The sequence below is a fragment of the Canis lupus genome, chromosome 10, assembly GCF_011100685.1.
Source record: "Canis lupus familiaris isolate Mischka breed German Shepherd chromosome 10, alternate assembly UU_Cfam_GSD_1.0, whole genome shotgun sequence".
NCBI classification, from domain to species: Eukaryota; Metazoa; Chordata; class Mammalia; order Carnivora; family Canidae; genus Canis; species Canis lupus.
The window spans coordinates 41,666,053-41,692,595 of NC_049231.1; the positions used below are offsets into that span (position 1 = coordinate 41,666,053).

Below are 26,543 nucleotides of genomic sequence, written 5' to 3' on the forward strand. Positions count from 1 at the left end.
GTGTTGTTTATGACAGGTATTCAGTAACTGTTGAACTGGATTCAAGTGAATTGGAGTGTGGGAACAGTCCTGAAGTGTAGAGTTCCTAATACAGACCTGGATACTGAATTTAATCACTTTAATAGGATTTGGATAGGTTTTCAGGACATGGGCTATCCCAATGTAGGCTTTGTGGGGATAGCCTCCCAAAATGGCGGCCATCAATTCCTCTGTTCCCCTCATGTGTATTCTGCCTCACATGTCCAGAAATAGGGTCTATTTTCCCTGTCCTTGAATCCCTGTTGATTTTGTGACTTGGATTAAGATTTAAATGTTAAAGAGTGAATATACACAAGTATTGGAAGAATGGGTAAATTCCTCTATAATCAGGAAATGGATAAATACCAATGCAAAGCAGAAATATAAGTGATAGATCAGGAAAACAAAACATTTGCAACTTACATTGCAACTTACATTGCAGTGTCTTAATAGCTTATATGTAAAAGTCTTCTAACAACAGAGATGAAAAAGATCAATATCTTTACAGAAAAACTGGCAAAAGCTAAGGGTAGGTATTCCTTACATTGCTAATGGGAATGCAAAAGGACAATCCCTATGAAAAGGCAATACTAAGCCAAAGTACATATGCATTACTCTCTGACTCAGAGATGCTACTTCTAGAAATCTATCCCCAAAATATTCTAGCCAAAATTTGAGAAAATGTATGCATAAGACTATTCTTTATAACATAATGTAAAATTGCAAAAGACTGGAAACATTTGAGACTGGTTGAATAAACTTGTACAGTCACACAAATCATGTGTCATGTATCTGTAAGAAAGAATGAGAAGCAGCACCACATGCAAATGGGAAATGATCTCTGAATGTATTATGAAATGGGAAAGCAAGGTAGAAAAATTGTATGTAATATACTACTGTTTATCTGTAAGAAGTGAGAGGATTTGAATATAATGTATCTTCATTTACAATAAAAATGGAAGGGCATATTGACTTTGCTTTTATTTTACAGATTTGCTCTTCAAGGCCATTATTACATTATAATAAAACAAAACAAAATTTTAAGAAGCAATTCCTAAAAATCAGAATCAAAGAAACTTAACTATTTATTGAGTTGGGTGTATACCCTTGGGTGTATATGAGCAACTGCAAGATAGGCTGTAAAGAGAGAAAAGCTTATCATCACAAACCTGACACAGAAATACAGATGTTGGTCTCAGAGTCCCCTGCCCTGACTGTGATCATTACCGGTGTAGCATGCAGGAAGGACCCTGTAGCCTGCCCACAGCTCATACACACTGCTTCCTGTTAGATCTGTGGCTTCCTTACTCTTTGAAGAGCCTTCCATTGCTCCTGAGCTCCCCTCACAGAGTAGCCTCTGCTCAGAAAGATGGCTTCCCCCAGAGGCTGAGTCTCCTTCCTCAGAGCTGCACTTCAGTTATTTCCTCCTAGTATTTAAAGTTACAAATGGACTTGATCTTGGGCACTGGTTTTGTCATTGTCCTTGCTTCAGACAAGTATGTTGATAGCTGCAGGGAAGCTCATCCTCTCTGCACCTCACTGACCATCCTGGCCAACCATTGGCATCAATATAGTGTGAGCTCCTAGTACCCATGAGAGGTCTAACTCCCTGTATCTTGGCAGATTCCCTGTATCTTGGCAGATGCCATAGTGGACATGCTCCAGTCAAGTGTACGTTTTCATCCTGTGGAGGTCTTGAGTGCTATTTCCCATACCCACCCTCCATCCTTACCTTAGTAGCCTAGAAGAAAGGCTGAAGATCCTTGATACTCCTTTTCCTCCTCTGAGCTAGTCCTAAGCAGCCATCCTTCTTGGCAGGCTCTGCTCTAGACACCTCTAGTATAAGGGGCCGTCCCAGGAAAGTGCCTGCACCCTCCAAAAACTTCTCTCAAGACTCACTGTCCAACAGGCAACTCCCAAGAGAAGAGACGATACATCTCTCTGCCCCCATCTGACTAGCTAGTTGTGTGACCTGGGTCAAGTCCCTGGACTTAGCACATTTCAGGCTTTGGACTATGTGGGTAATAAGCTCTCTCTTTGCTTTAAGAGAATATAACTTTATTTTAATAAACCTTTTCAGTACATAATAAATATACATGGAATATTTTATACATCTCACAGAGCTGGCTGTTTACTGATTCTCTGAAAGGGACCCCACAGTTTAAGGACATCTGAATCGACAGAAGAGAATGCTGTTATTCTATCAGTAACAGTTATTTGTTGGTCCTGGTTGGAACTGTTTGTTCTTAAACTTAAAAATATCCATATGAATTAACTGGCTTGTGAAGAACTAGTACCTGTGCTGGGTATTGAGTGGTTTCATGGCTTTGTAGAAGGAAAATCTCCTTGTGCTCCTGGTTGGAAGGTACAACAAAGAAGGTAGATACAAAGAATCTGACATTTTAAAAAAAGCAGAAGAAGATAGATATAGGAGTCTGTTTTGAATGACTCATACCTTATTAAAACAGGTGGGAATCTATGTTGAGAATGAGAAAGTGGAATCTTCACGTAAGTGACAAAGGCATCAAGAAACATCTCAAAATTAAGGGCACTAGACGAATGGTTTAAATGTCTTTTAAAGCATATATTTAATGTATATATTTAACACATCTAATACAAAATACACTCAATACATTTTATAGCATACATAATATAAAAGCAAAATCAGTCTATGTATTAGAGACTCTGATGATAGCAATAAAATTTCCCTAAACTGTATGTTTTTACACATAAAACATTAAGCTAGTAGTTAAAATTTTTACTTTAGCCACCCAACTAGCCCACAAAATTTTAAGTTCTATAAAAAGTAAATCTCTTTCTCACACTGAAAATCTAATCTCAGGTTTTTAAAAATTTTCAGCAATATCTACTACAGCTTTTTTTTTTAAAAAAAAAAAAAGATTTTACTTATTTATTCATGAGAGACACACAGAGAGAGGCAGAGACATAAGCAGAAGGAGAAGCAGGTTCCTTGAAGGGAACCCGATGTGGGACTCGATCCCGGGACTCCGAGATCACGCCCTGAGACTAAGGCAAATGCTCAACCACTGAGCCACCCAGATGCCCCTCCACCACAGCTGTTTTAAACAGTCTGCTTTAAACTTTTCTGGGACATTCATGCTGCAACCATGTATTTTAACCAGGCTTCCAGATTTACCCAACTCTTTACTTTCTGTGTAAGGCGGATATTTGTCCCTCACTCAGTGATTTCCACAGACAGCCATGACAGCCAAGGCCACCAAGAAGGCCCACCCACAGTGCTGGGCTCACCTTAGGGAGATAAGACACATGTCTTCCAGTGTCAAAAGTTTCATGTGTCTAATGGAGAAATATCTTTTGCCCTACTGATACGCTTCTCTATATATACAAATGTCCTCAAGTCAAAACTGCCTTCCTTCCAGATCTCTTTTTCTTTCCAGATCTCTGCCTTCCATTTTCATTCACTGCTAAATAACTCATCTAACAATAATAACAATTAATAGTGACAATTAATAATAATAATAGAATTAGCCACACATACACTTCTAAGTCTGTGCCAAGAACTCTTGTAAGTACTTTAGATTTATTCATTTAGTTCCCCTGTGAAGTAAGTAAAATTACTATAAATTATAATTTACAGATAAGGAAATAGAGGCATAGATTGGTTCAAAAGGTTCTATGGGGGACGCCTGGGTGGCTCAGTGGTTGGGCACCTGCCTTTGGCCCAAGGGAGTGATCCTGGAGTCCTGGGATTGAGTCCCACATCGGGCTCCCTGCATGGAGTCTGCTTCTTTGCTTCTCTCTCTGCCTCTCTTTCTCTCTGTGTCTCTCATGAATTATATTAAAAAAAAGGTTCTAGGGGTTCACAGAAGTAAATAGCAAGCCCAGGATTTGAGCTCGAGTGACTTGAGTGCATGGCTCATGCTCAACCATCATGCCATGCCACCTCCACTTTAAAGGCATGTTAAATATGTCATTTAAAAAAAATCAAGCAAGTACCTACCATAATTTACTGTGGCTAACAGATAATAGTGACTAATGGCTAATATGGAAAATATGATTTGGCATCTACCCTGCCTGTAAACATACCTGTTAAATAAATAAATGTTTTAGGCCAGTTTTGAAAAACCCAACAGAATTACCTTCATTAAAATGTGTGTCTTTCATGAATAATAAAACAATTTGGGGAAGTTCCCTCCAAACAGGCCCAATTAAGCAAGCCCTTTTCAGTGCTTTAGGGGTTTCCAATAACCCATTGGCTTGCAGCTACAGCTGGAACACATTAAATGTGTCCTGAGGCTGAGGTCCTGCCACGCCTTGGTCCCCTAATGTACACAGCCCCAGCAGCCCTTTGCCACTTCCCAGGCACTGTCCATGGTGCTTAGAGGTAGGCTGCCCTGTGCTACAGTGAAGGCCCCATTCTCGTTATTATGTCACCTACTGGATCATAGAAAATGCTCTTCATGAACTTAAAATCCTTTAGTTCAATCACTGATATTAAAAATATAAAGATATGCCCTTTTAATAAGGCACAAGGTATTTTGCTCCGTGTCCAGCCTCACAGTTACTGAATATGGATTGAGAATGAGCACCTGTAGCCAGTTATAGAGGAGGGAGAAACGGGAGATCCATTGCTTTTGAATTCCATGTTTCCCTGGGAGCAAGTCTTATTCCTAGCAACCTAATGACAGCTTTCATCTTCAAACTGTAAGTAGGATTTTCAGAGAGGTCAATATTTTTAATAGTACCCTTTGGTAAAAACAGGTTCATCGACTCTGGGCCCAGAGCATCAAGAGTTCTTTCTTATATTCAGGTTTCCTAAAGATCAGAACTTTGAAAGAACAGTCAAGTCTTCAGATTCAGCTCTACATGGCTTGACCATTTTTGCAGGCATCAGATAAAGAAGATTTTTCCAGAACCTTGAATTATACGATGGAGGTTTATCAGCATTCCACTTCAGAACTCTGTGAGATTTCAAAAGCTTTAGTGATTGGGGGAAGAACGTGAAGTCACTGACAGGTGTAAATTCAATTAAGATGATTTTAATTTTCCTTTCTACCAGTGCTTCGTGGAGTCCACTTTCAAGTTCATACCTGACTTCATTAGACATGTAGCTTTTACTTAGGACAATGATTAGTCTTCGACTTTTTTCTATCAACGAGTGGATTTCATCAACAACAGCTGAAAATGCAAGATTTAGCATAGTAATTAAGGAGAACACAAAGGGCATATGGGAAATGAAAATCATTTTGCATGGTCTAATTTTGTATTACTTAACTTTACTTCACTAATAAGTTTTTCAAGACAAACCACTTATTCTCAATTTTGTATACCTATTAGAAATAACCATCTAGGTAACAGCAATATTGAACACTTGGCACTTACTCTGTGCCACACTCTCTTCTAAATGTTTTATTTTATATCAGTCAACTCATTAAAGCATCACAATAAGCCTTTGAAGAAAGTATTGTTATTACCACCATTTTACAGATAAGGAAGCTGAAGTACAGAGTCGTTAAGTAACTCAGCCAGAGTCACACAGCTAGTATAAGGCAGAATCAGAATCAGAACCCAGGTGGTCTGCTTCTGGAGAACCTGTTCTAATCGTGATGCTACCTTGCCTCTCCAAAGGCAGGAAGGAGCACACTGAAATCATAATTATATATATATAATATAAATCATAATTATAATATATATATTTATATATCCCATTATTCCAGACCAGAAGCTGACAAACTTTCTGTAAAGGGCCAGATAGTGAATATTTCAGACCCTGCGGGTCACCCTACTCATCTCTGCTATTTAGCTCAAAGGCAACTACAGACAACATGCAAACATATGGCGAGTTGCTGTGTTTCAACAAGGCTGAAAATCTGGATTTAACCCATGGCTGGTCAACTGCCAATTTTGGATCTAGACCTTTACTCCTTCTCAAATAGAAATTTTAATCCAGACTAATTATCATTAAACATACAAACATTCTTTATTTTTATTTAAGAACTAAAAAGAAATCTTTATTTCTTTAAAAGTAGTATATTCTCTCCTTCTAACTGGTAGTATTTTCCCTTATTTGTAATCTAGGAGGGGAAAAAACAGTTATTTCTCATTTGCTGCTATATCTTCAATGCCCATCTCAGAATTTTGTATGAGGAAGGCATTCAGTCAGTATATGTCAGGTGAGTGAATGATGGTGGCAGTAGAAACACTTACATTGCATCCTTGGTAATGCATTAGCACCCAAAATATTCTGACACTGGGTTTCAAATATTTTCTCTAAAAGACCTCAGAGCAAATATGGAAATGTTATCAAATTTCTTGGCTTTGAAATGGAATTTGCTTCAACATATGTTTTATGGTCATTTGTATTCAGATACTAATAAAAAGCTGAATTTCATAACTAAAATCTGACACAAATCACCAATCTCCCTTATTTATCCTCTTCTGACTCTCCTATGATCTGCTGTAATTTTCACACCAGTGTCAATCCAATTAAGAACAATTATTTTCTGGTAATAATGAACTGCATATAGTCCCAAGGATCATATATTAAATTAGGAACTGGTCCTGCTTTACAAACTATTACCAAGAGAGGTATTCTTACTGTGGGACATTTCTAGATAAATGCCTCAGGAGATGCCAATTCTAGGCCTGGTTGTAAAAGTGGAATGCCCTAGGGGGCACCTAGGTGGCTCAGTGGTTAAGCATCTCCCTTTGGCTCAGGTCATGATCCCTGGGGTCCTGGGATTGAATCCTGCATCGGGCTCCCCACAGGGAGCCTGCTTCTCCCTCTTCCTATGTCTCTGCCTCTCCCTCTGTGTCTCTCATGAGAAAATAAATAAAATATTTTAAACAAACAAACAAATAAATAAGGAATGCCCTTTCCCCAAAGGTTGAGAACTGGGAAGCCCAGTAAAAGGGCCAAGCCCCAGAGATGCCACTCTCAGAAGCAATGTAGTTAGCTTGTTTTCTCACTATTGATTATATTGATTTAGCTGGTTATCTCTGGTTTAGAGAATCATGTTCATTCCTTTGTTTTTAAACAAACCAGGATTGCCTTTTGTAAGGCAACTATTCATCTTTTATTTTTTTTTATTTTTTTATTTTTTATTTTTTTTATTATTTTTTTTCTATTCATCTTTTAAAAAGAAAATCTCTCCACTAGTTTTCTATCTGGTATTCCCTTTCTTACCTCCTCCAGGCACTACATCCCTTTCAAATATGCATAATTTATACCCAAAGTGTTTCTCCAACACCTCGGGCAAGATCTTCACAGCGAAGGTGTACTCCTCTCCATTCTCGGGTCCACATTCTCTTAGGTAAGACACAAAAGCATCGTATGTTTTCCCATCTAGGATAAATAAGTTTTAATCTTTTAAATATTGCAGCGTAAATAAAAGTTTAAGTACAAATTTGAATGAAAGTCACGAAAAATGGAAGTGGAACCATTGAAAAGGAAAAATTAAATAGAGCCTCCTCTTGTCCAAACTCATCAAATTATACTCATTAAATATGTGGAGTTCCTTGTATATCGATTAGAGTTCAATGAAGCATTCAAAAAAGAACACAGAAAATATTTTTGCTAGAAGACCAATGAAAAATAGAACAAGAATATTTAAACTAGGTAATTCATAGGGTCTATCAAGTATTTTTTGGCTCTGATTCTTTTCAGGCATTATTCTTTATCTCTGATTTTTTTTAAATGATCAAAACCAAGAAATAAATTCAATTATTATTAAAGACAAACAAAAAATAGTATGCGCAAATGTCAAATACTAATCAAGCAACCAATTAGCAAAGTGTTTTCTAAGCATGGACCGTAAGACTCTCACTGTTTGACACCATAGAGTGATGGTGAGAAATAAAAGACATAGATCCAGGAAGTAAAGGAATTTAAGGGCAATAAAAGGCCAAGGAGCCCAAATATGTCCTTGTTCCAGGAGTAGAAAACAAATCTCACCTTGGCTTTCTCATATCACCTAATTCTACCAGCATCCCAATATGTCTACCCTCAAAATGACCCCTGGGAAATGCAAAGACAGAAACAAAGCTGACATTTAGATCTCTCAGCCATTTTGAGTTTATCTTTGTGTATGTTGAAAGAGAGTGGTCTAGTTTCATTCTTCTGCATGTGCTGAGTGAAATAAGTCAATTGGAGGACAAACATTATATGTTCTCATTCATTTGGGGAATATAAATAATAGTGAAAGGGAATAGAAGGGAAGGGAGAAGAAATGGGTAGGAAATATCAGAAAGGGAGACAGAACATAAAGACTCCTAACTCTGGGAAACGAACTAGGGGTGGTGGAAGGGGAGGAGGGCGGGGGGTGGGGGTGAATGGGTGACAGGCACTGAGGGGGCACTTGACGGGATGAGCACTGGGTGTTATTCTGTATGTTGGCAAATTGAACACCAATAAAAAATAAATTTATTATTAAAAAAAAAAGAAGCAAAGCCGAGCATTTACACTGGTGAGCAGGAAGAAACAAGAGAGGTGATTTAAACACTACTCTACAGCAACACATGCTGTGATATTTAAAAATATTATATGGCCCTCGATGCCAATATGAAAACTTCTGGTCTGTTGAAAGGTTTTCATTGGTAATAACACCTGCTCCTCTTTAATTCCTGATAATGAAGGAGTATTCAGGAGGCTAATGGGACAAAGTCAAGACCAAAGTGTTACCTAAATAACAAAAACCATTGTACTTACTGGGTAACCACAAAATTATATATACCTCTCTCTTCTACCTTCATCCAATCTATCTGAGAAGACAAATCAGCCAAATACAACGACCTGGAAACATTTACAAATAACACATGAGCAGATGCAAGACAGTGTAGCACAATAAGCAAAACAAACAGAATCAATGTGGTCATAGAGGAAGGAGTGATCACCAGGGGCACGCTTTCTGAGAAAAGGAAATTCTGAGTCAGGTCCTAAATGATACAATGGATGCTACCTTGAGACTGGTAGAGGAAGAAGGGGAAGCGGGAGGGGAATGGTCTATCCCTGTCTTGTGATAATTGGTTAGATGGTACAGGGGTTGGATTTATGCTTGTATTATTGTATTACTGAGAATATGAATTTGCTGCTGAGTTGAAAGGTTGGATTTATGCTTATATTATTGTATTATTGAATTATGAATTTGCTGCTGAGTTGAAAGCTAAATATTATTGGATCCTTTATCAAAACCTAATAGGACAAAACCATTTTAGGGCCATTTTCCTTGTGGTGCCCCATCACGTATGGTCCACAATTCAGCCCAGTATTTTTAGTGCTGTCCAGCGTCACAAAACACTTTCCATTTCGGGTAAATCTTAAATTCTACCTACAACATTGAGGTTCAGCACTTCAAGTCAGAACCTATCGTTGAGTGAAGACAACTGCTTGGCAGATTGCGTGCATATAAAAGAAAGGACATTTTAGTAAAAACTAGAGAATTAACATGCATATCGAAGGTAGGAAAAGTTGGTAAAAAAAAAAATAGAGCCAGTTCCTAGTTTAATCAGTAAGTAGGTCCCCCAAGTACTTCTGCTAGATTGCTGTGAAATACAGTATTTAATAGCGTCAGAGCTTGTGCCTCCATTAGTAGCCATTATGTGAGTAATTAGATCAGACATCAAGATGTAAGAAATAAATAAATACACTTTTTGAAAAGGTACATTTTTTGGAGTCATGATGTTATACTAATTGTAATAAACCAGTAAGACAATTCAGTCAAATTTGTGTTGTGATATATAAGTGATACAGTTTTCCTCTTACCATGAAAAATGGAAAAAATGGTTTTTCAACTACTGATTAACTTTCAAATGCCTAATTTCAAACAATTTTCCTCCTGGTTTAACAAATCTTGTAATTTATATTAAAATTTATTTTAAACCCAGGTAATTGAAGAGTTTGCTGGCTTTGATAACTGACAAAGTGAAGTGTTCAAGATAAGGTATTTGAAAGCTAATAATAATTATTTTGGGTCCTGTATAAACAAAACCCTCATGTGAATGGCTATTTGGGACTTTAAGGAGTCAGGCTAGTGCTTCTCAAACTGTGTTTGGTGAATGACCGTGTTTTCATTTAATTTGACTGGTTTGGGTTGATTGGTTTCTTTCATTTCCAATCCTTCATACGCCAATACTGAAAACATTCTTAGATATTGCAGCAATATCAAATTGCTACAAAATTTTTAATTTTTGTACTTATATCTCTCTTTCTGCCTTTTTCACAAATGATCTCTGTCATGGGTCACATTTTAAGTGGAGCTGATGGAGATCACATCTATAAATGTTTCTTTTTTTTTTTTCTATAAATGTTTCTATGCACACCACACTGGGAGGTAGGAAGTGTGAACTGAACAAATTATCTGTGAGTTGGGTCAAACACCACAGAGAGGAAAAAAAACCTTAGTTGAAGATCAGAAAGAGAGCTATTAGTGAATGCCCATTTTGAGATATGGCACTGCAAGTAGAGACCTGTTCAACAGGTACCAAAAATAAACCTCTCAGCTGGTTGTAGCATTTCTCTCCATCTCCAAAACTGCATATACATGCAGGCTCAAAGCTGAATTAATTAGCTCTGTTAATTTTATATTATTAACTAAAAGCTGTAAATATGAATAATGAATCTAGAAAAATCTCACAGGGACAACATGAGACTTTTTTCATAACTTAAAGCTAGGAGGGTATTTCTACTTGTGACCACAAATCTAGAAACCATAAAAGGATAAACTTGAGTTCATTAAAAAAAAGTCTCCCATAATGTTAAAAAAAGTATACCTAAAACTACTAACACTATGTCAATTATACTTTAAGAATAGTAAAAAAAATCTTCCACATATCACACTACTATAAACAAAGTCAAAAAACAAATTACAATCTGGGAACAATATTTTTATCTCTATTATAGACAAAAGGTGAACCTCCTTAAAATATAAATAGTTCCTAAAAATAAACAAGAAAAAAAGCCAACAACCCAATAGAAAAATGGCAAAGGATATGAATGAGTACTTTGAGAAAGTAAATGCAAATGAGCCTTAAACAGATGAAAAATTACTCACACTCTTGCATAGTAAGTGCAATGCAAATAAACTGAGATACAACTTTACCTATCAGATTGGCATGTAGCCAAAAGGTTGTGGGTAAGGCCATGGGAAAAAAGTTACCCCCATTCTTTAAAGATGGTAGTAGTATAGTAGTATGGAAGGCAAATTGGCAATGTCTGTCAAATTAACAACTGTATCCGCCCTTTAATAATGACAGCAATTCCAATTTAGGGGCTTTTTCCTTTAGTTATATTGTACACAGATGAAACGATGACTCTACAAAACTATCCGTCATACCACTTCCATAGTAACAAAATGTTGTGAAAAACTCAAAAGGTGATCAAGTAAGCAGTGATACATCTGCAAAAATAAAACACTGTACAACTCTAACAAATAAGAGACTTTATGAACTCATAGAGAAGTGCATCCAAGGCATAGCGAAGCAAAGTTCAGGAGAGTGTACATAATATGCCAAAACTTGTTTTATTTTATTTTTATTTTTTTAAGATTTTCTTTATTTGTGAGAGACAGATAGAGATAGAGAAAGCAATAGAGAGCACAAGTGAGGAAGAGAGGGAGAATCAGGCTCCCCACTAAGGCTTGTGGGGTTTGACCCCAGGACCTTGGGATCATGACCTGAGCAGATGGCAGATGCTTAATCAACTGAGCCACTCAGGCACCCCCAAGATTTGTTTCTAAAATGGGAGTGAAATTTGATCCTATGTTCATATGTTTTGGATATACTATCAATAACAGACTGACAATATCAATCAATATCAGGCTGACAGGGAAATTTTCTACTGTATCATTTCTTAGACTTTTTGCTTTTTGAACTATGTGAGTCACACACACAAGTGCAATGGATTAGATTGATATTTCTAATTCAGTAATTTTCTTTTTTTTATTAAAGTATAGTTGACATAATTCAGTAATGGGCCTTGATACTTCTTTAAAGAAGTATCAAGTATCAAGAGAACTTCTTTAAAGCACCTTTAGAAATAGAGAAACTGAGACACAGAATCACCGAGTAGAAACAGCCATAGATAAAAACACAGATCTAGAAAGCTAGAACCCAGATCATACTGCTTCTAGTACAGGGTTCTTGCAAGCACATGATGCAGGCAGCCTCCTTTGTCAGGTTAAAACAACGCAATTCCATTTACATGAAGTTTATTGAATGTGCACATTGCATAAGATGCCCAGATTGTGTGTGAATAATGACAACCTCTCACAGGGCATTTAGGAGAACATGACATACATGTATAAAACAATTAAAGAAAAAAGAACAATTAAAGAACAACTTTTGGCAACATATAAGTAAGCACACAAAAAAAGATGATACTAGACAACGTTCACAATGATACGTTCAAATCAATTTTTCCTATGGAAAACCTCTACCCCACACTAAGACAACAATATAATCAAAACGAAATGAAGATTAATGTTTCTTTATTTGGTTTCTTAATGAAGCCATGAGATAAGAAATCCCAGGATTCCAATATTCGTTACCTGTCAATGTTTCATCTTTTCCCATGCAATGTCTATAAAATAGGGCCAAGTCAACTCTATAAATGACACCTATAATCACTAGGCACACAACTCCCACTGAGATCAAAACAGCTATAATCATTCCTCTGGTGAAGACGTAGCCTGATATATCAGCCATATCTTCTAGAAAGAAAAAGAAAAATGGGAATAATAAATGAAAGACAGTTTACCAGTGTCTTCCACCACCGCAGCCCAGCTGTCAGTTTTTACACTGAACACTCATCTAGTTGTCTACCCTACATATCCCTCCCCTTAGTCTACACTCCTGCTTTTAGTCTGGAATACTGCTCTTTCTACCTCAATTTTTAAAGAATAAAAATGTGTACAAGGATATTCAGAGACCTGAACTGAAAGCCTTGTTATATGGCCTATCCCTACTTGAGGAAGGCAAGTCTCTAGGAGGATAAGATACTAGAGTGAAATGCAGAGGGACCCAAACCTAATCTCAGCTCATACACTGAGAACATAAATGGACCTGTGTAGTCTTGAAAGAGAAAGATCGTCTAGGCTCCCCGCCTGGCTCCGTCACGCAGTTTGTGTCCCAGGGAAAGTCACTGATGCCCTTAACTCTCATGTCTTCATCCATAAAATGAAGCCACTTCTGAGTAGGTCTTGGACCAATGGCCCTGGGTTGTACTGTATTGGTGGAGGACGAAGAGGGATGACTCTGGAATGCTCCATCAGGTAGGCAGTGAAAAACTTTAGGAGTCCACTGATGTGAGCCATCAGCTGTCTACCTGCCAGGTCCAGGGACTGGCCCAAGGAAGGGAAGCCTCGGTTCATCTTTGTTGAATGAATGACTGTACCCAAGGGCCCCCTGTGCCCAGGGACCAGCTAAGGTAGGCTGGAGGTGGCAGGACACCCAGTGTCATTGGCCTCATCCTCCATGGAGCTGCAAGCTTGCCTCCCATCATTGTGAATGTGCCAGACCTGCCCTGTCTGCCTCCCACACGACGCTCAGCCACACATCTCTGTCTCCCGGTTTCTACCTAGGTCTGTGGTATGACTGAGCGGGAAGGAACAGAGTTTGTGTTTTCATTCTCTACATGGAATCAACATGCAGTGAACTCCAACTGAGCCCCGGTGAGCCCGAAGGCCTGTGACACAAAGTGGACCACTTCACTTCCCAGAGCTTGTTTCCTGGGGTGTGAAAGGAGGGAGTGGTGATCTTGGAGGGGTCTCACAGCAGCAACATTCTAAGCTTCCACAAGCTTATCAAAATAAAACTTTCACATACCTTTTTTCAGCAAGACAAAGTGGATGGTGTCTGTGCCTCCCTCGCTGGCCACAGAGCAATTATATGAAAAAAGTAGATTTTTTTCATTAATATTCTCAATTCTCAATATTCTTGATGCATACAATTTGCCTTCCAGGGTCCTGTAAAAGAGGAAATAATTCATCAATAGGCTTTGGTTATTGCCAGCAACATTGCCCACGAGAGAGGAATTCATATGTGCAAATACTCAAAAGCAGTGGATCTGTTTGCTCCATGGAACCTTCCCTTTCTGATGGGCGCTCAGAGTGTGGGCCACCACAAACCTCTGCTCCTCCAGGGAGCATTAGGGCAAACACAAACAGCCCTCCTCAGGCCACCTGGGGAACTGCCCAGAATGAAAATGCTGGAAGGTAATAATGCTGAGTTAAAAACACAAGAAAACATTCTCTCAATGATTTGTCCCTATTTCTCTTCTCCTAATTACTTAGTGTTCCTCCTAACGGAGGTCTTCACCAATAGTGACAAGGCTGCAAATGGTTCGGCACGGATACAGACTTTTATGAGGCTTATCCATGCAATCCTAAAGATTGCTTTTATTTTATTCAGCATTGAAAATAAACTTAAGAATGACACTATTCGGGACCCCTGGGTGACTCAGTTGGTTGGGTGTCTGACTCTCGATTTTGGCTCAAATCATGATCTCAGGGCCCTGGGACTGAGCCTCGCATTGGGCTCTGAGCTCAGTGTGGAGTCTGCTCGAGATCCTCTCCTTCCCCCTCTGCCCCTTCCCCTGCTCACATGCTCTCCCTCTCTCTAAAATAAAAAAAAAAGTTTTAAAAAAAGGAAAAGGAATCTTTAAAAAAAAAGGAATACTATTCTCAGACGTACCCACAGGCACATGAGTAATACCAGTTAAGCTATTCAGAGAGTATCAGAAAATAACTTAGATGACCAGTAGCAGCAAGCTGTCTTTTTCCTAAAAGATTCAAGTTGCTCTGTCGTTGATGCCAGGCAACTACTCATGACATCTGCTTCCCTGCCAGGAACAACTTTGAAAGCACTCGGCAGGTGGGGTCACTCACCTGCCACACCCCCAGCAGCAGGTGTCTCTAGAACTTGGGACATGGCACCCACCACAGCCTTGAACGGTCTCAAATACATTTCAGAACATAATTCGGTATAGAAGTCACCAATCCAGAAATATCAACTATCTGACTTCAGGGAAAGACCCCAAAGTAAGGCACCAAAGGCCAGTGAGAAGCCAAAACAGATGACAGAAAAAGCTCCTGCACCTAACTCTAAAGAAAGACCATCCTGCTTCTCCTAGCTGAACTGAAGCTCTATTTCAAAGTTTGGTGAGTTGGTCTTCTATCCCTCCAAAGATTAGCAATAGGTCACTAGAAGCGGGACCTGCAGAGCTCCAGTGAAGGTCTGATGCTGAGGAGGACAGCCACACAGCTCCCCTGGACCAACATTCACATGTCTGCTACAGGCCAAGGCGACAGACCCCCGCCACACACGCTGTTAGGAGCTTGTGGGGCAACTGTCAGCAAGAATGGAGAGCTGCTGGCATGATGACAAAGAAGGTTTTGAAGTGTAAAAAGCAGGGACCAAAACCCTCAAATGTGCAGCCAAAGTGACAGACACCCTGGGATCACTACTCACTAAACCTGAGTGTATCAGTACATTACTAATTAAGGGAATGTCCCAGAGTCATTTAGAAACACTTCACTGACTACAGGCGTAGCATGTTTTGTTTTATTGTGTTACTGGAAGAACATAGGCTGTGCAAGTATTTTTTTTTTTTTTGCTATGCAAGTATTAATACACATGTGATTTGAAACTTCTTGCACTAAAGTTGCCTCCTAGATATTTATATCTGACCAATGCTCTTTTTCTTTTTTTCTTTTTTTACCTGTTCTTATGGTGTTTCTGATTTCCATTAATGGACTCTTGACAGCAAAATGCGGCCATAATAACTATGTTCCATGTCAATCTGCCAACAATGAATGTCACAGGGTAGGTGATGGGCCCATTAGTGCTTCCTTGAAAACTTACAACTGACAAGCTTTGGAGACTCTTCCATACTTGATAAAATACCTTCATGCTTACTTTTAAGAAAGATAATCATTGCAATAAACATTCTAAAAAGAAGCTACAGACTACCTCTAAAGCACAGGAGGCAAAATCTATGTCAGTGGATCTCATGCCTATCAAAGAATTCCCCACACATATAAAACTGTCTTCAAATGACTATTTCCTTCTTTGGGATTTTCTGTATTTCTCAAGTTTCCGATGATGAATTTTTTTTGAACAATCGGAAAAAAAAAAAAAAAAAGAAGGTATGCGTGTGAAAGTAAAGTACAGGATGTGGATCTGGAGAGGTAGCAGTAGATGGCCTGCGGGGGGGCACCCAGGGCCATGCAGGGAAAGATACTCTGCAATCTACAGACTCCCTCATGATCTTGCAGTGATGTGTGGGCGTCACAGCAAGGCATGCCTCCTGCACACAAGGTGTGCAAATTAACCTACACAAATCCCAGTCTCCTGACCTGGTCTTTTCTCTGGCACATTACTAAAAATAATTTTTAAATTTTCAAAATCCAAAAAACTGTGGGCTGTGGCCTAGCTAATCTTTTTTAAAGATGTCTAAATAAAATCCCCATCCCCGTCAGAACCTGACTGATCAAACGCTCCTTTTGTAAGGTGATGAGGAAAATCTTCACTGACCTTCTTTTTCTAGTTTAGATCTTGGCAAAAGACTTCTGCATAATTCATCAACTTAGAGCATGGTAATTATAATTATAAAATATGTAAATTATAATTAAAATTTAAACATCCAATCAGCCTTTCAGGACTCTGGTGTTTTTTTTTGGGGGGGGTTGTTGTTCTTCTTTTGCAAATGCACTACTAGGTATCTATCCAAAGGATGCAGACATACTGATTCCAAAGCGTACATGCACTCCAATGTTCATAGCAGCAATGTCCACAATAGCCAAACTATGGAAAGAGCCCAGATGCCCACAACTCTAGTGTTTTCTATATCATGTATCTACAATACAATGTGATTTGCATATATCGTGATATATAACACATCAGATATACATACCTAATTCTTGTTATGTCCTCTTCATGTACGTTAGGTTCCTTCCCATTTTCCTCCCACACGTTCCAATAAACTGCATCCTTTTCATTCGCCAAAGCAGAGCAGTTGAGTTCTACATCTTTTCCTATGTAAAAGTTGACAGCCAATGTTCTGATATTGGAAACTCAGATTTCCCAAAGGTTTAAAATGAATACAATCAATATGTGTGAACCTAATATATAAAGTGCTACATCCCAGCAATAAAACAGATATGTACCTTTTTTTTTAATTTTAAAAAAATGTATAAGGCAGAGCCATTAGGTAAGCAATTATAAGTCATCATCAGATTATGAATCGGCTTCTCTTCAAATGTTTACCTTTAAATCAATTATTAAAACTTGGAGTAGCCAGTGGAATTTTTTTCAACATACAGTTTAGTAGGGAGTGTCAGGCCAACACTCCTATGGCAACTTCTAAAAAAACAAAATGGACGAATCACACACACAAAAATAAATTAGCAAAAAATTAAAGACCTTAAAGTGCAGGGAAAACAAAGAGAGAGAGCAGAGCTGAAAAAGCAGTCAGGAAAAAGCCCTTCCAATCAGAGCTGAGATAGCCAGCCATCTTATTCCTGGGAGAAATTCGTTTTGGTTTACATGGTGTAGAGGGAATCTCACAGAGAAAAGAGAGCCCAGTGGAAATTCTGACAGCTACATGGCTTGCAGGATTATTGCTGTAGAGGCTGCAAAGGCTGAATGGTTTTGCCTACAGTACTTAAGTACATAAGTACTTCATCGTACTTATGAGATAAAGTCCCACTTAGAGTAAAAGGTGTGCAACAAACACCTGACTAAAGCCCCTAAGTGCACCCCGTACCTCCCCTCACTGCAGCATAACCAAACTGCAAGAAATCACAGAGGAAAGTTTTCAGACTCATGAAAAACTATCTCAGATGAAAGCAAGGGAACTACAGGAACAAATGAAGAGTACAAGAAAACACAAATATTTGAGTAATTATAAAAGAATGTGGGCTATTTAAAGCAATAACAAGGTCAATTTATTGTGAGTTTTAGCACATATGCAGAAGAGAAATACATAAAATAACAGCACAAAGTGAGGTAGGAGGACAAATAAATGAACTGTCACAAGGTCCTCACCAGCTGTGGAGTGATAAATGTACAGAGACATACATTTCTCCTTTGCAGTAAGATGAAGATACATATTGCAATCTCTAGAACTACCAATGAAGGATATGGTAGGTGTAGCTAAAGGGAAAACCAAGCAGATTAAATAAAGGAAAGAAAAATACTTTATGAACCCAAAAGGAAGGAAAGAATAAGAAAAAACACGTAAGCCCACTAAAAAATGGGCAGCAAGATGAAAGGCTTCACACCACCTCCATCAGTAATTTATTAAATGCAAATAGGCTACGCACTATGCAGACTGGATTTCAAAACAGATCCAAATACATGCTGTTTATGTGAAACGCATCTTGTGTACTGGATTCACAAAGAGATGTTAAAAGTAAAAGGATGTAAAAAAGATAAAGCCTGCCAATCCTAAACAAGAGAAAACTATTATGTCTATTTATTATCGGAGAACATAGGCACTCAGGAAAGAAGTATGACAGATAAAGAGAAAAATCTTATAATGATAAAGGATCAATTCAATAGGTATCAATTTGTATGTGCCCATAAGAGAACCTCAGCATATATAAAGCAAAGATTGACAGAACTAAAGGATACAGAGATAAATTGACTATCATAGTTGGAGATGTTAACAGCTCCTGGTAACAGATAAAGAAAACACATAAAAGACCGGTATTATGCTGAGTGAAATAATTCAATCGGAGAAGGACAAACATTATATTTTCTCATTCATTTGGGGAATATAAATAATAGTGAAAGGGAATAGAAGGGAAGGAAGAAGAAATGGGTAGGAAATATCAGAAAGGGAGACAGAACATAAAGACTCCTAACTCTGGGAAATGAACTAGGGGTGATGGAAGGGGAGAAGGGCGGGGGGTGGGGGTGAATGGGTGACAGGCACTGCGGGGGCACTTGACAGGATGAGCACTGGGTGTTATTCTGTATGTTGGCAAATTGAACACCAATAAAAAATAAATTTATTATTAAAAAAAAAAGACCAGCTAAAATATAGATGGGCTGAACAATACCATTGGTTAATTTCACGTCATTGGTCTTTATGGAATGATAAAACCCAAACCTGCAGAACATCCATTTGTGTCAAATGCATTGGAACACTCATCAAGACTCAGGATATTCTGGCCTGTAAGCAAGTTACCTACAAATTTCATGAGACTGAACTGATACAGTGTTAAATATTGGACCAGAATGGAACCTAACTGGATGTCAGTAACAACAACAACAAAATACAACTAGAAAATTCCCCCAAAGATATGGAAATTAAGAAGAACAAATGATCCATAAATGAAAGAACAAATCACAAGAGAAGTTTTTTTAATGTTTGAACTGAATAGTAATGAAACTCTGGCATACCCGTATTTTTTAATAAACAGCTCAAGTCGTGATTAGAGGGAACTTTAGAGCTTAAAAATGCATGTGCTACAAGAGAGGATAGCTGACATTAATTCTCCTTGTCTCCATGTTGACAAATGAAAAATGAGGTGCAAATTAAGCACAAAATGAGAAGAAAGAAATAATAAAGCTAAGTTCAGAAATCAATCAAAAGCAGGCAAACTACAACTACAAATGGCAACATATTTGGGCTATATTGGGTAGGTGGGGTCCCACAAATGACTGTGACAGGCCATGGGCCAAACTTGTGGGCTTAGGAAACACGTACCAAAGCCTTGAACCCCAGCTTTGCCAGTTTTCACTCGTTTAACTTTAGACAAATTACTGAACCATTCTGGGCTTTGGTCACCTAATCCACAAGATAGGAATAATAGCTCTTGGAGTTGTTTGGAGGATTTAATTTAAGAATATATTGCAATAACCTAGTACAAAACATGGTCTAGCATATGTGAATTTCTAAACTTCCTTTCCTTCTGGAAAGGAATTACTTATATATAACTGGAGGTGTTGATTCATCAAGACCTATCTAGACAAATCTTAAATGTACAATTAAGTCCATTGATTCAAAGCCCATTGATCTATCAATCAAATATTCAGACCACAGAATAAGTCTGAATCCTTCTTCTAGAGAGTCTTTCACAAAATTTTCATATTTAAAAGTTACCATAAAAACTATTAGAAAAAAGCCACAGCAGGGCAACCAAAACCCTATCTAAAAACCACAAGCGGTTCTATGTTTTCAACAGACTTCATTTTCATCAGCCTAAAAATGGCAACATGCAAATAATGACAGGCTTTTCCTCCCTTTGTAATATTCTTAACTAAACCTAGCATGTGTGATGCACACACAATATTGATTAATCATGAATCAGATTTAGCCTTGAAAGACTCGCTTAACCCCCTTCCATTCTTAAATGCAGAATATATATATATGTCAAAATATACCTAATTCCACCTTCACGTGGTTAAGCTTTGGTCCAAGAAGAACAGGAATTATTTTACTGCGATCTAAAAGTGAAAGAAGAAAAGAAAACTGAGTCAGCATTGCATTGAGCTTCTCTAAGTCAGGTACTTGTGACACACTGACACCCTATAACACAGATTCTGAGAGTCATCCCTTCACATTTACTTCTGCCTTATTGTCATTTAAGTAACAGTTGCAGCTGATATTGCATGTTTTGCTTTCTGTCCACTCAGAGCTAATGTAACTGGAGAAAATGCATTGCATTTGGTTTCCCTCAACTCAAATCTGTGGCTTCTGTAACTAAAAACCAGAGGAAGATGTTCATCCAGGCAGACAAGCACACCTGTAGGACACAAAGTCATGTGGAAGTGCCTTTATTCCTTCTGTCTGCCCCCCTCGACTCCTCGAAGATAGATTTATTGGGCACGGGATTTAATTCAAGAATATATTTTGATCACCTAATAATACAAAACAGTACAATACAAAACACCTACAACAAAACTCCATGCGGTAGGCAAGGCACTCGCTCTCAGGTGTCAACCTTTCCCGTGCAGGCACAGAGGGGAACACCCCTTCAGTCTTATGCTCTGAATGCCTCCCTTGCCTCACCTTAGTTCTGGCCCTGCGGGGGTGTCCACATCTGTGGGCTTAGCTCTGCTTTTGTTCCTGAGTGACTTCTGACCCTGACTAGAGGTACATATACTCTCCGCCTCAGCCTCTTTCTGAATGCTTTCAAACAACCTAGGGCAGCTACTAACTGCAGAACACTTAGAGCATACAGTGAATGTTGAATGTTGTCAAGTTCTTGATAGTCCTACTGTCAGCACCGGCAACTTTCTTTATGATCTAGACTCTCCCTTCTTGTACAGCAGGTGCTTCTGGGGCATTTACAAGTAAGGTACAGAACAGTCATTATAGGTGCTCAGAAAATTCCTGGGGCTTACAGGTGCTCAGCAAACAGTGAGTATGCACAAGGAGGGAAGGGAGACTGGGGAGCTCTCCTGCAGCACCCTCACCTACCTAAGCCCTCTCAGCAAGTGTGATGCTGCAGAGTGAAGGGTAGAGAACAGAGTGGTGATTGTGTGGTAAGAGCTAGAAGATGAAACTCGCAAAGTGAAGCCCCCAGCAAGTCAGATTTGGTTCCTTTGGGATTCAGATTCTCTGCACAAGCCTGGAATTCATATAGGTGGACAGCAGGATTTGGGATGTCTCCCAGAGAAATAAGAACTCTCAGGTCTTGAGAATACTGAGTGACATGAGTGGATTCAAGGACAAAGAGGCAAGAGGTGGTTTGTGGAAAATCGTTATTGGTTATCTTTCTCTGGATCCATCCTTCTTCCCCCCTCAGGAACGTCAGTGGGAGCCCTGGGAAGAGGTGGTGTAAAAGGACACCTTTGAGACAGTATGCCATCTACTAAAACTTGCAGTACATCATTGAAAACCCAGAGACCCTGTCCCCAGCATGTCATCCTGCCCATCTGTCATGTTCAACCTTTAAACTTAGCTCAGTCTCCTGGACTCTCTCTGTACCCTCACACCCCACAGATGAATCCAGTTTCATATACTAGGGTATTCCTGTGTAGCTTATTACTTCTCCTGCCTTATAATCAAGTTCCTCGAGAATTGTATATTATTTACTTCATTTCCTATTTCCCTGATGCTTAGTACAGTTCTTTGAATATAAACACCCTTGACAAATATCTGTTGAGTGAAAGTATAACTAAGCAACAAGAAATTCCACAAATTACTCAAACATGAAATAAGAGTGCTGACTCATGGGAGGCTCACCTTCATAAAGGTCATTTACTACCCCTCCCGGAAAAAAAAATCCTTCCAGTGTGGTGCATGATGCCCAAATGACTTGACCCTTATATTTGACTTAGCGATGTGGTCACAACTCCAAGTAAGTTGCCTCTAGATTCCTGTGCTACATTACAAAAAAAAATTCCATTTTACAAAGACACATTTGTTTCTTTCTGATTCTAAAATTTCTCTTACCTCCAACTACTGTTACATTGAAGGTTTTGGTGACATTAAATAGTTTTCCATTATGATGAATGAAAAACACACAGGTATAATATCCCTGATCATTAAATTCTGCATTCTTCTGTAAAGCTGGGTTTTTATTGTTCTCTATCTTTTCACAGTTCTGTTTTGTACAAAAAAAAATAAAGTTAAAATATTTTAAGTAAAAGCAGTACCACATTATATTGATTCAAAAATTGTTAAGATTTTTATCGAAAAAGGGAAACAATGAAAACTAGCAATTTCCAAGGTGATGTCCCAGTGACTTAGCACTGCATCTAATTTCATATACTCAGGACTACCCATCCTGGGGGTGGGTAGTGGAGGTGGGAGCAGAATCATTCAGAGACCCAAGTACCTAGCAGACCACCCACCCCCTTGATGTCTTCCACCAGAAGACAATGGACTGATGGACTGATCACAAATGTATCAGGACATTCAAATCCATAGGCACACACAAACGTGTCTCTTCATCACAAATTTCCATATGGGTCACAGGAATGAATAATAGCAAAAAAAGCCACCTTCTTCAATCTAGCCTCCAGTCACCCACAGAAGAGGTTCTAAAGCAATCTAAAATCCAGATACAGAAAATGGAAGCTAAATTGCTAACCCTGACTATGTGACACTGTTCCCACAAACACTGAACAAGGAGAATGTACCACTCACAGATTTCTCTTGAAGGTGCTAAAGCTGGCAGCAACTGGGGCTAGACCCAGAGGGTACTTAGCATGGTTTGGTGAAGCACTCACATATATCCCTCACCTCAGTAAATTGTTTCTTTATATGTCAAATTTTTGAACCCAAACTGTTTTTTCCAAGGCACATTAAAATATCAAAGACTTCATTTTTATTTCCAATCAGTTGATTTAGCTTCCTTGCTCTCCTCCCTTCAGGCAATGATCTGTAATTAGGCTGAGAATGCTGAACCCTGTGGTTAACCATAGAGCTGGAAACATCCTCAATAGATGTATTTTCTAAGTTTAAGTATCCTCATATTGAGACTTCTTGAAATCTAGTACACTGAACCTCACAAATTTATATTACTCTAAAATATTTACACATGACAGGAAATAGAATCAAGTCAACTAGACTGACTTAGACATTTAGAAAACATTTGGATAAGAGCTTTCCCTGAAAAATCACAACAGTGGTAAAGCAAAATATGCAAACAAAGGTTTCTAGGAAATCATCTGTAGCTTCAACTTTCTGAAAGGCTTCTGTCAGGATCACTTTCCCATAAAGATCTTTAAAATTTATGTAACAGAGTCACATTTTTCAGGTTTGTTCTTCTATAGAAATAATATAATTTGTATTGTGCATCTGCATGTATGAATACTATGCATGTGTATATATTATATATGTGTATACTGTAAGGTTATATATAATACATATGTGAATGTGTATATATATATAATCTCTATAGTGTTGTCTAAAAGAGCTCTTACAATTCAAGTAAAAGGGGATCCCTGGGTGGCGCAGTGGTTTGGTGCCTGCCTTTGGCCCAGGGCGTGATCCTGGGGACCCGGGATCAAATCCCACATCGGGCTCCTGGTGCATGGAGCCTGCTTCTCCCTCTGCCTGCTTCTCCCTCTGCCTGTGTCTCTGCCTCTCTCTCTCTCTCTCTCTGTGTGACTATCATAAATAAATAAAAATTAAAAAAAAACAATTCAAGTAAAAGGTATGCCAGCTGAAGAAAATAGATCATCCACAAAAGAAGTAATACTAAGGTGCAATTGATATATAAAAATGTTCAATTTATTATTAAGAAAAGAAATGGGGAAAAGCTACTAAAAATTACAGAAATTTTGCATGTCAAATTCATAAATGTTCTAACAGTATGACTTCTCAGTGTATGTGGTGGTGGTTGAAAAGATGGTTTAGAACTAGTGTAGTTCCCGAGAGAGGAGTTTTTTTTTTTAATTTATTTTTTATTGGTGTTCAATTTACTAACATACAGAATAACCCCCAGTGCCCGTCACCCATTCACTCCCACCCCCCGCCCTTCTCCCCTTCTACCACCCCTAGTTTGTTTCCCAGAGTTAGCAGTCTTTACGTTCTGTCTCCCTTTCTGATATTTCCCACACATTTCTTCTCCCTTCCCTTCTATTCCCTTTCACTATTATTTATATTCCCCAAATGAATGAGAACATATAATGTTTGTCCTTCTCCGACTGACTTACTTCACTCAGCATAATACCCTCCAGTTCCAACCACATTGAAGCAAATGGTGGGTATTTGTCATTTCTAATAGCTGAGTAATATTCCAGAGAGGAGTTTAATAATGTGGAGCAAAAGCCATAAATCTGCTCATAGCCTTTGATACAATAATTCTACTTGTAGGGATATGATTGAAGAATAAAATCATACATACACCCTAAGACTTATGGGAATGATATTTATTTTAGCCTTATAAATAATAGTGGAAACAAGGAAACTAACAAATACCCCAAACCAGAGGATTAGTTAGACACAAGTGTAATACACAATGGAAGCCCACGTTTGTAAGAGTGTTTAAAGATGTAGGGGAATAATCACAATATAATTTTTAGTGGATAGAGGAAAACTACAAGCCATTAAAAATACCATTTTTTATTTTTAAAAAGCTTAAATACCACTTTTTAAAAGCAAATGTTTACACGCACACACACAAACCCCAAAGTCTCTGGCTGGTGGAATTCTGAGTGAGCTCTACTATCTTCATTGCTCATTTTTGCATCTTCCATTTTTATAAAAGGAATTGCGTGATTAGGGAAAAAGTATATATAATAGAATTTAATTTTTTAAATATATGTGGCAGAAGAAAATGAAAATCCTTAGGCTAGCATTCCTAAAAATTAATTTATCAAAAGAGAAGGAAAATAAAGGGGGGGCAAGGAAGAGGAAGCTGTTATCTTTTATTGAACATTAAATTTGGAGCAGGAACTCATTTCAGCTGCCCTGCCAGGGCACTTTGCTTAGACAGGCCAGCTGAGCTGTGTGTGTGTGTGGGGGGGGGGGGGGGGGCTCATGCAGCTCGCACATGACAAGACAAAAATACTCCTCCGCCAGCAGATCCTCATTTTGGATTTTTGTCTTTTTTTTCCTCAAGTCTTAAGTTAACGTATTTCTTAAAGATTCGTTTACTTATTTTTGAGAAAGAAAGAGGGGAGGGGCAGAGGGAGAGAGAGAATCTGAAGCCAACTCCCTGCTGTGCCCAGAGCCGGACACGGGGCTCAATCCCTGGACCCTGGGATCATGGTCTAAGCTGAAATCAAGAGTCAGACACTTAACCAACTGAGCCACTCAGGTGCCCATTAAAATATTTTAAAAGCATTACCTTATACAGTGATGTTCTATTGGACAGTTTTTGATAGTATGTATGTTCACAGTTTATATGCAAAGATTTTTGAACTTCCACAATTTTACTAATTAGTTGTTTTTCAGCAAAACAGCTGTATTTCCTTCTTGCAATGACATTTAATTTCCATTCACGGGTATCATTTCTATGAAATAAAGATTTAAAGATATTTTATAATTAGTACAGACTTTGCAAATACCACCTTTTAGTAACCAATCCAGTGAAAATCTTTCCTTATTTGTCTATAAATAAGAGACTCATTCACTGATGCCCAGACCCTGCTCTGCCCCGTTTTGCTTCAGTTGCAGCAAGTATTTAACAATTGTCATGGGACAATGGTAAGGGGCAGTGAAAGAGAAAAACCTGAGCAGTTCTACGTGCGCGCACACGCGCGCGCGCACACACACACAAAACCCACTGCTGACCATATATTATGGGTGTCTGGACATTGTCTGGATCATTGAAAACTTCAATGATCTTTGGAGATAGACAAGTTCAAAGATTCTTAACCCAGGATGGGACAGCAGCAGCAGGTTTTTGAAGTCCACAAACTCCTGAACTTGTTTTCTGGAAGTTTGTATATATGCATTGGGTTTTTATATTTCTCTAAGCAGTTTCTTCCAATCCTCTTCTCTTCTATTACTGTTGAGTAAAGCCAAGTGTGGAGTGGCTGCATAGCTATATTAGCACTTTACGTGCCTTACTGAGCTAACATTAGTTTGAATAGGTCTTGATGTTGTTCCTTCTGATTATAAATTAGTAGTCTGCAAGACG

The 26,543-nt window shown here is 38.5% G+C and overlaps 1 protein-coding gene across 3 annotated transcripts in view; it reads right to left on the reverse strand.

Moving 5' to 3' along the window:
- Window positions 1-2,581: 2,581 nt before the first annotated feature.
- IL18R1 (interleukin 18 receptor 1) overlaps window positions 2,582-26,543 on the reverse strand; it is a 39,246-nt gene continuing 15,284 nt past the window's right edge. For 2 of the 3 annotated variants that reach the window (XM_038550916.1, XM_038550917.1), the window contains exons 4-11: window positions 25,749-25,914; window positions 22,403-22,553; window positions 20,386-20,448; window positions 16,907-17,027; window positions 13,819-13,958; window positions 12,543-12,704; window positions 7,187-7,345; window positions 2,582-5,178 (exon numbers count right to left, since the gene is read on the reverse strand). In XM_038550916.1, the coding sequence (XP_038406844.1) occupies window positions 4,823-5,178; window positions 7,187-7,345; window positions 12,543-12,704; window positions 13,819-13,958; window positions 16,907-17,027; window positions 20,386-20,448; window positions 22,403-22,553; window positions 25,749-25,914 (1,318 nt within the window). In that variant the 3' untranslated portion in view covers window positions 2,582-4,822. The remainder of the gene's footprint in view (window positions 5,179-7,186; window positions 7,346-12,542; window positions 12,705-13,818; window positions 13,959-16,906; window positions 17,028-20,385; window positions 20,449-22,402; window positions 22,554-25,748; window positions 25,915-26,543) is intronic. The other variant, XM_038550918.1, reaches the window with a different exon arrangement.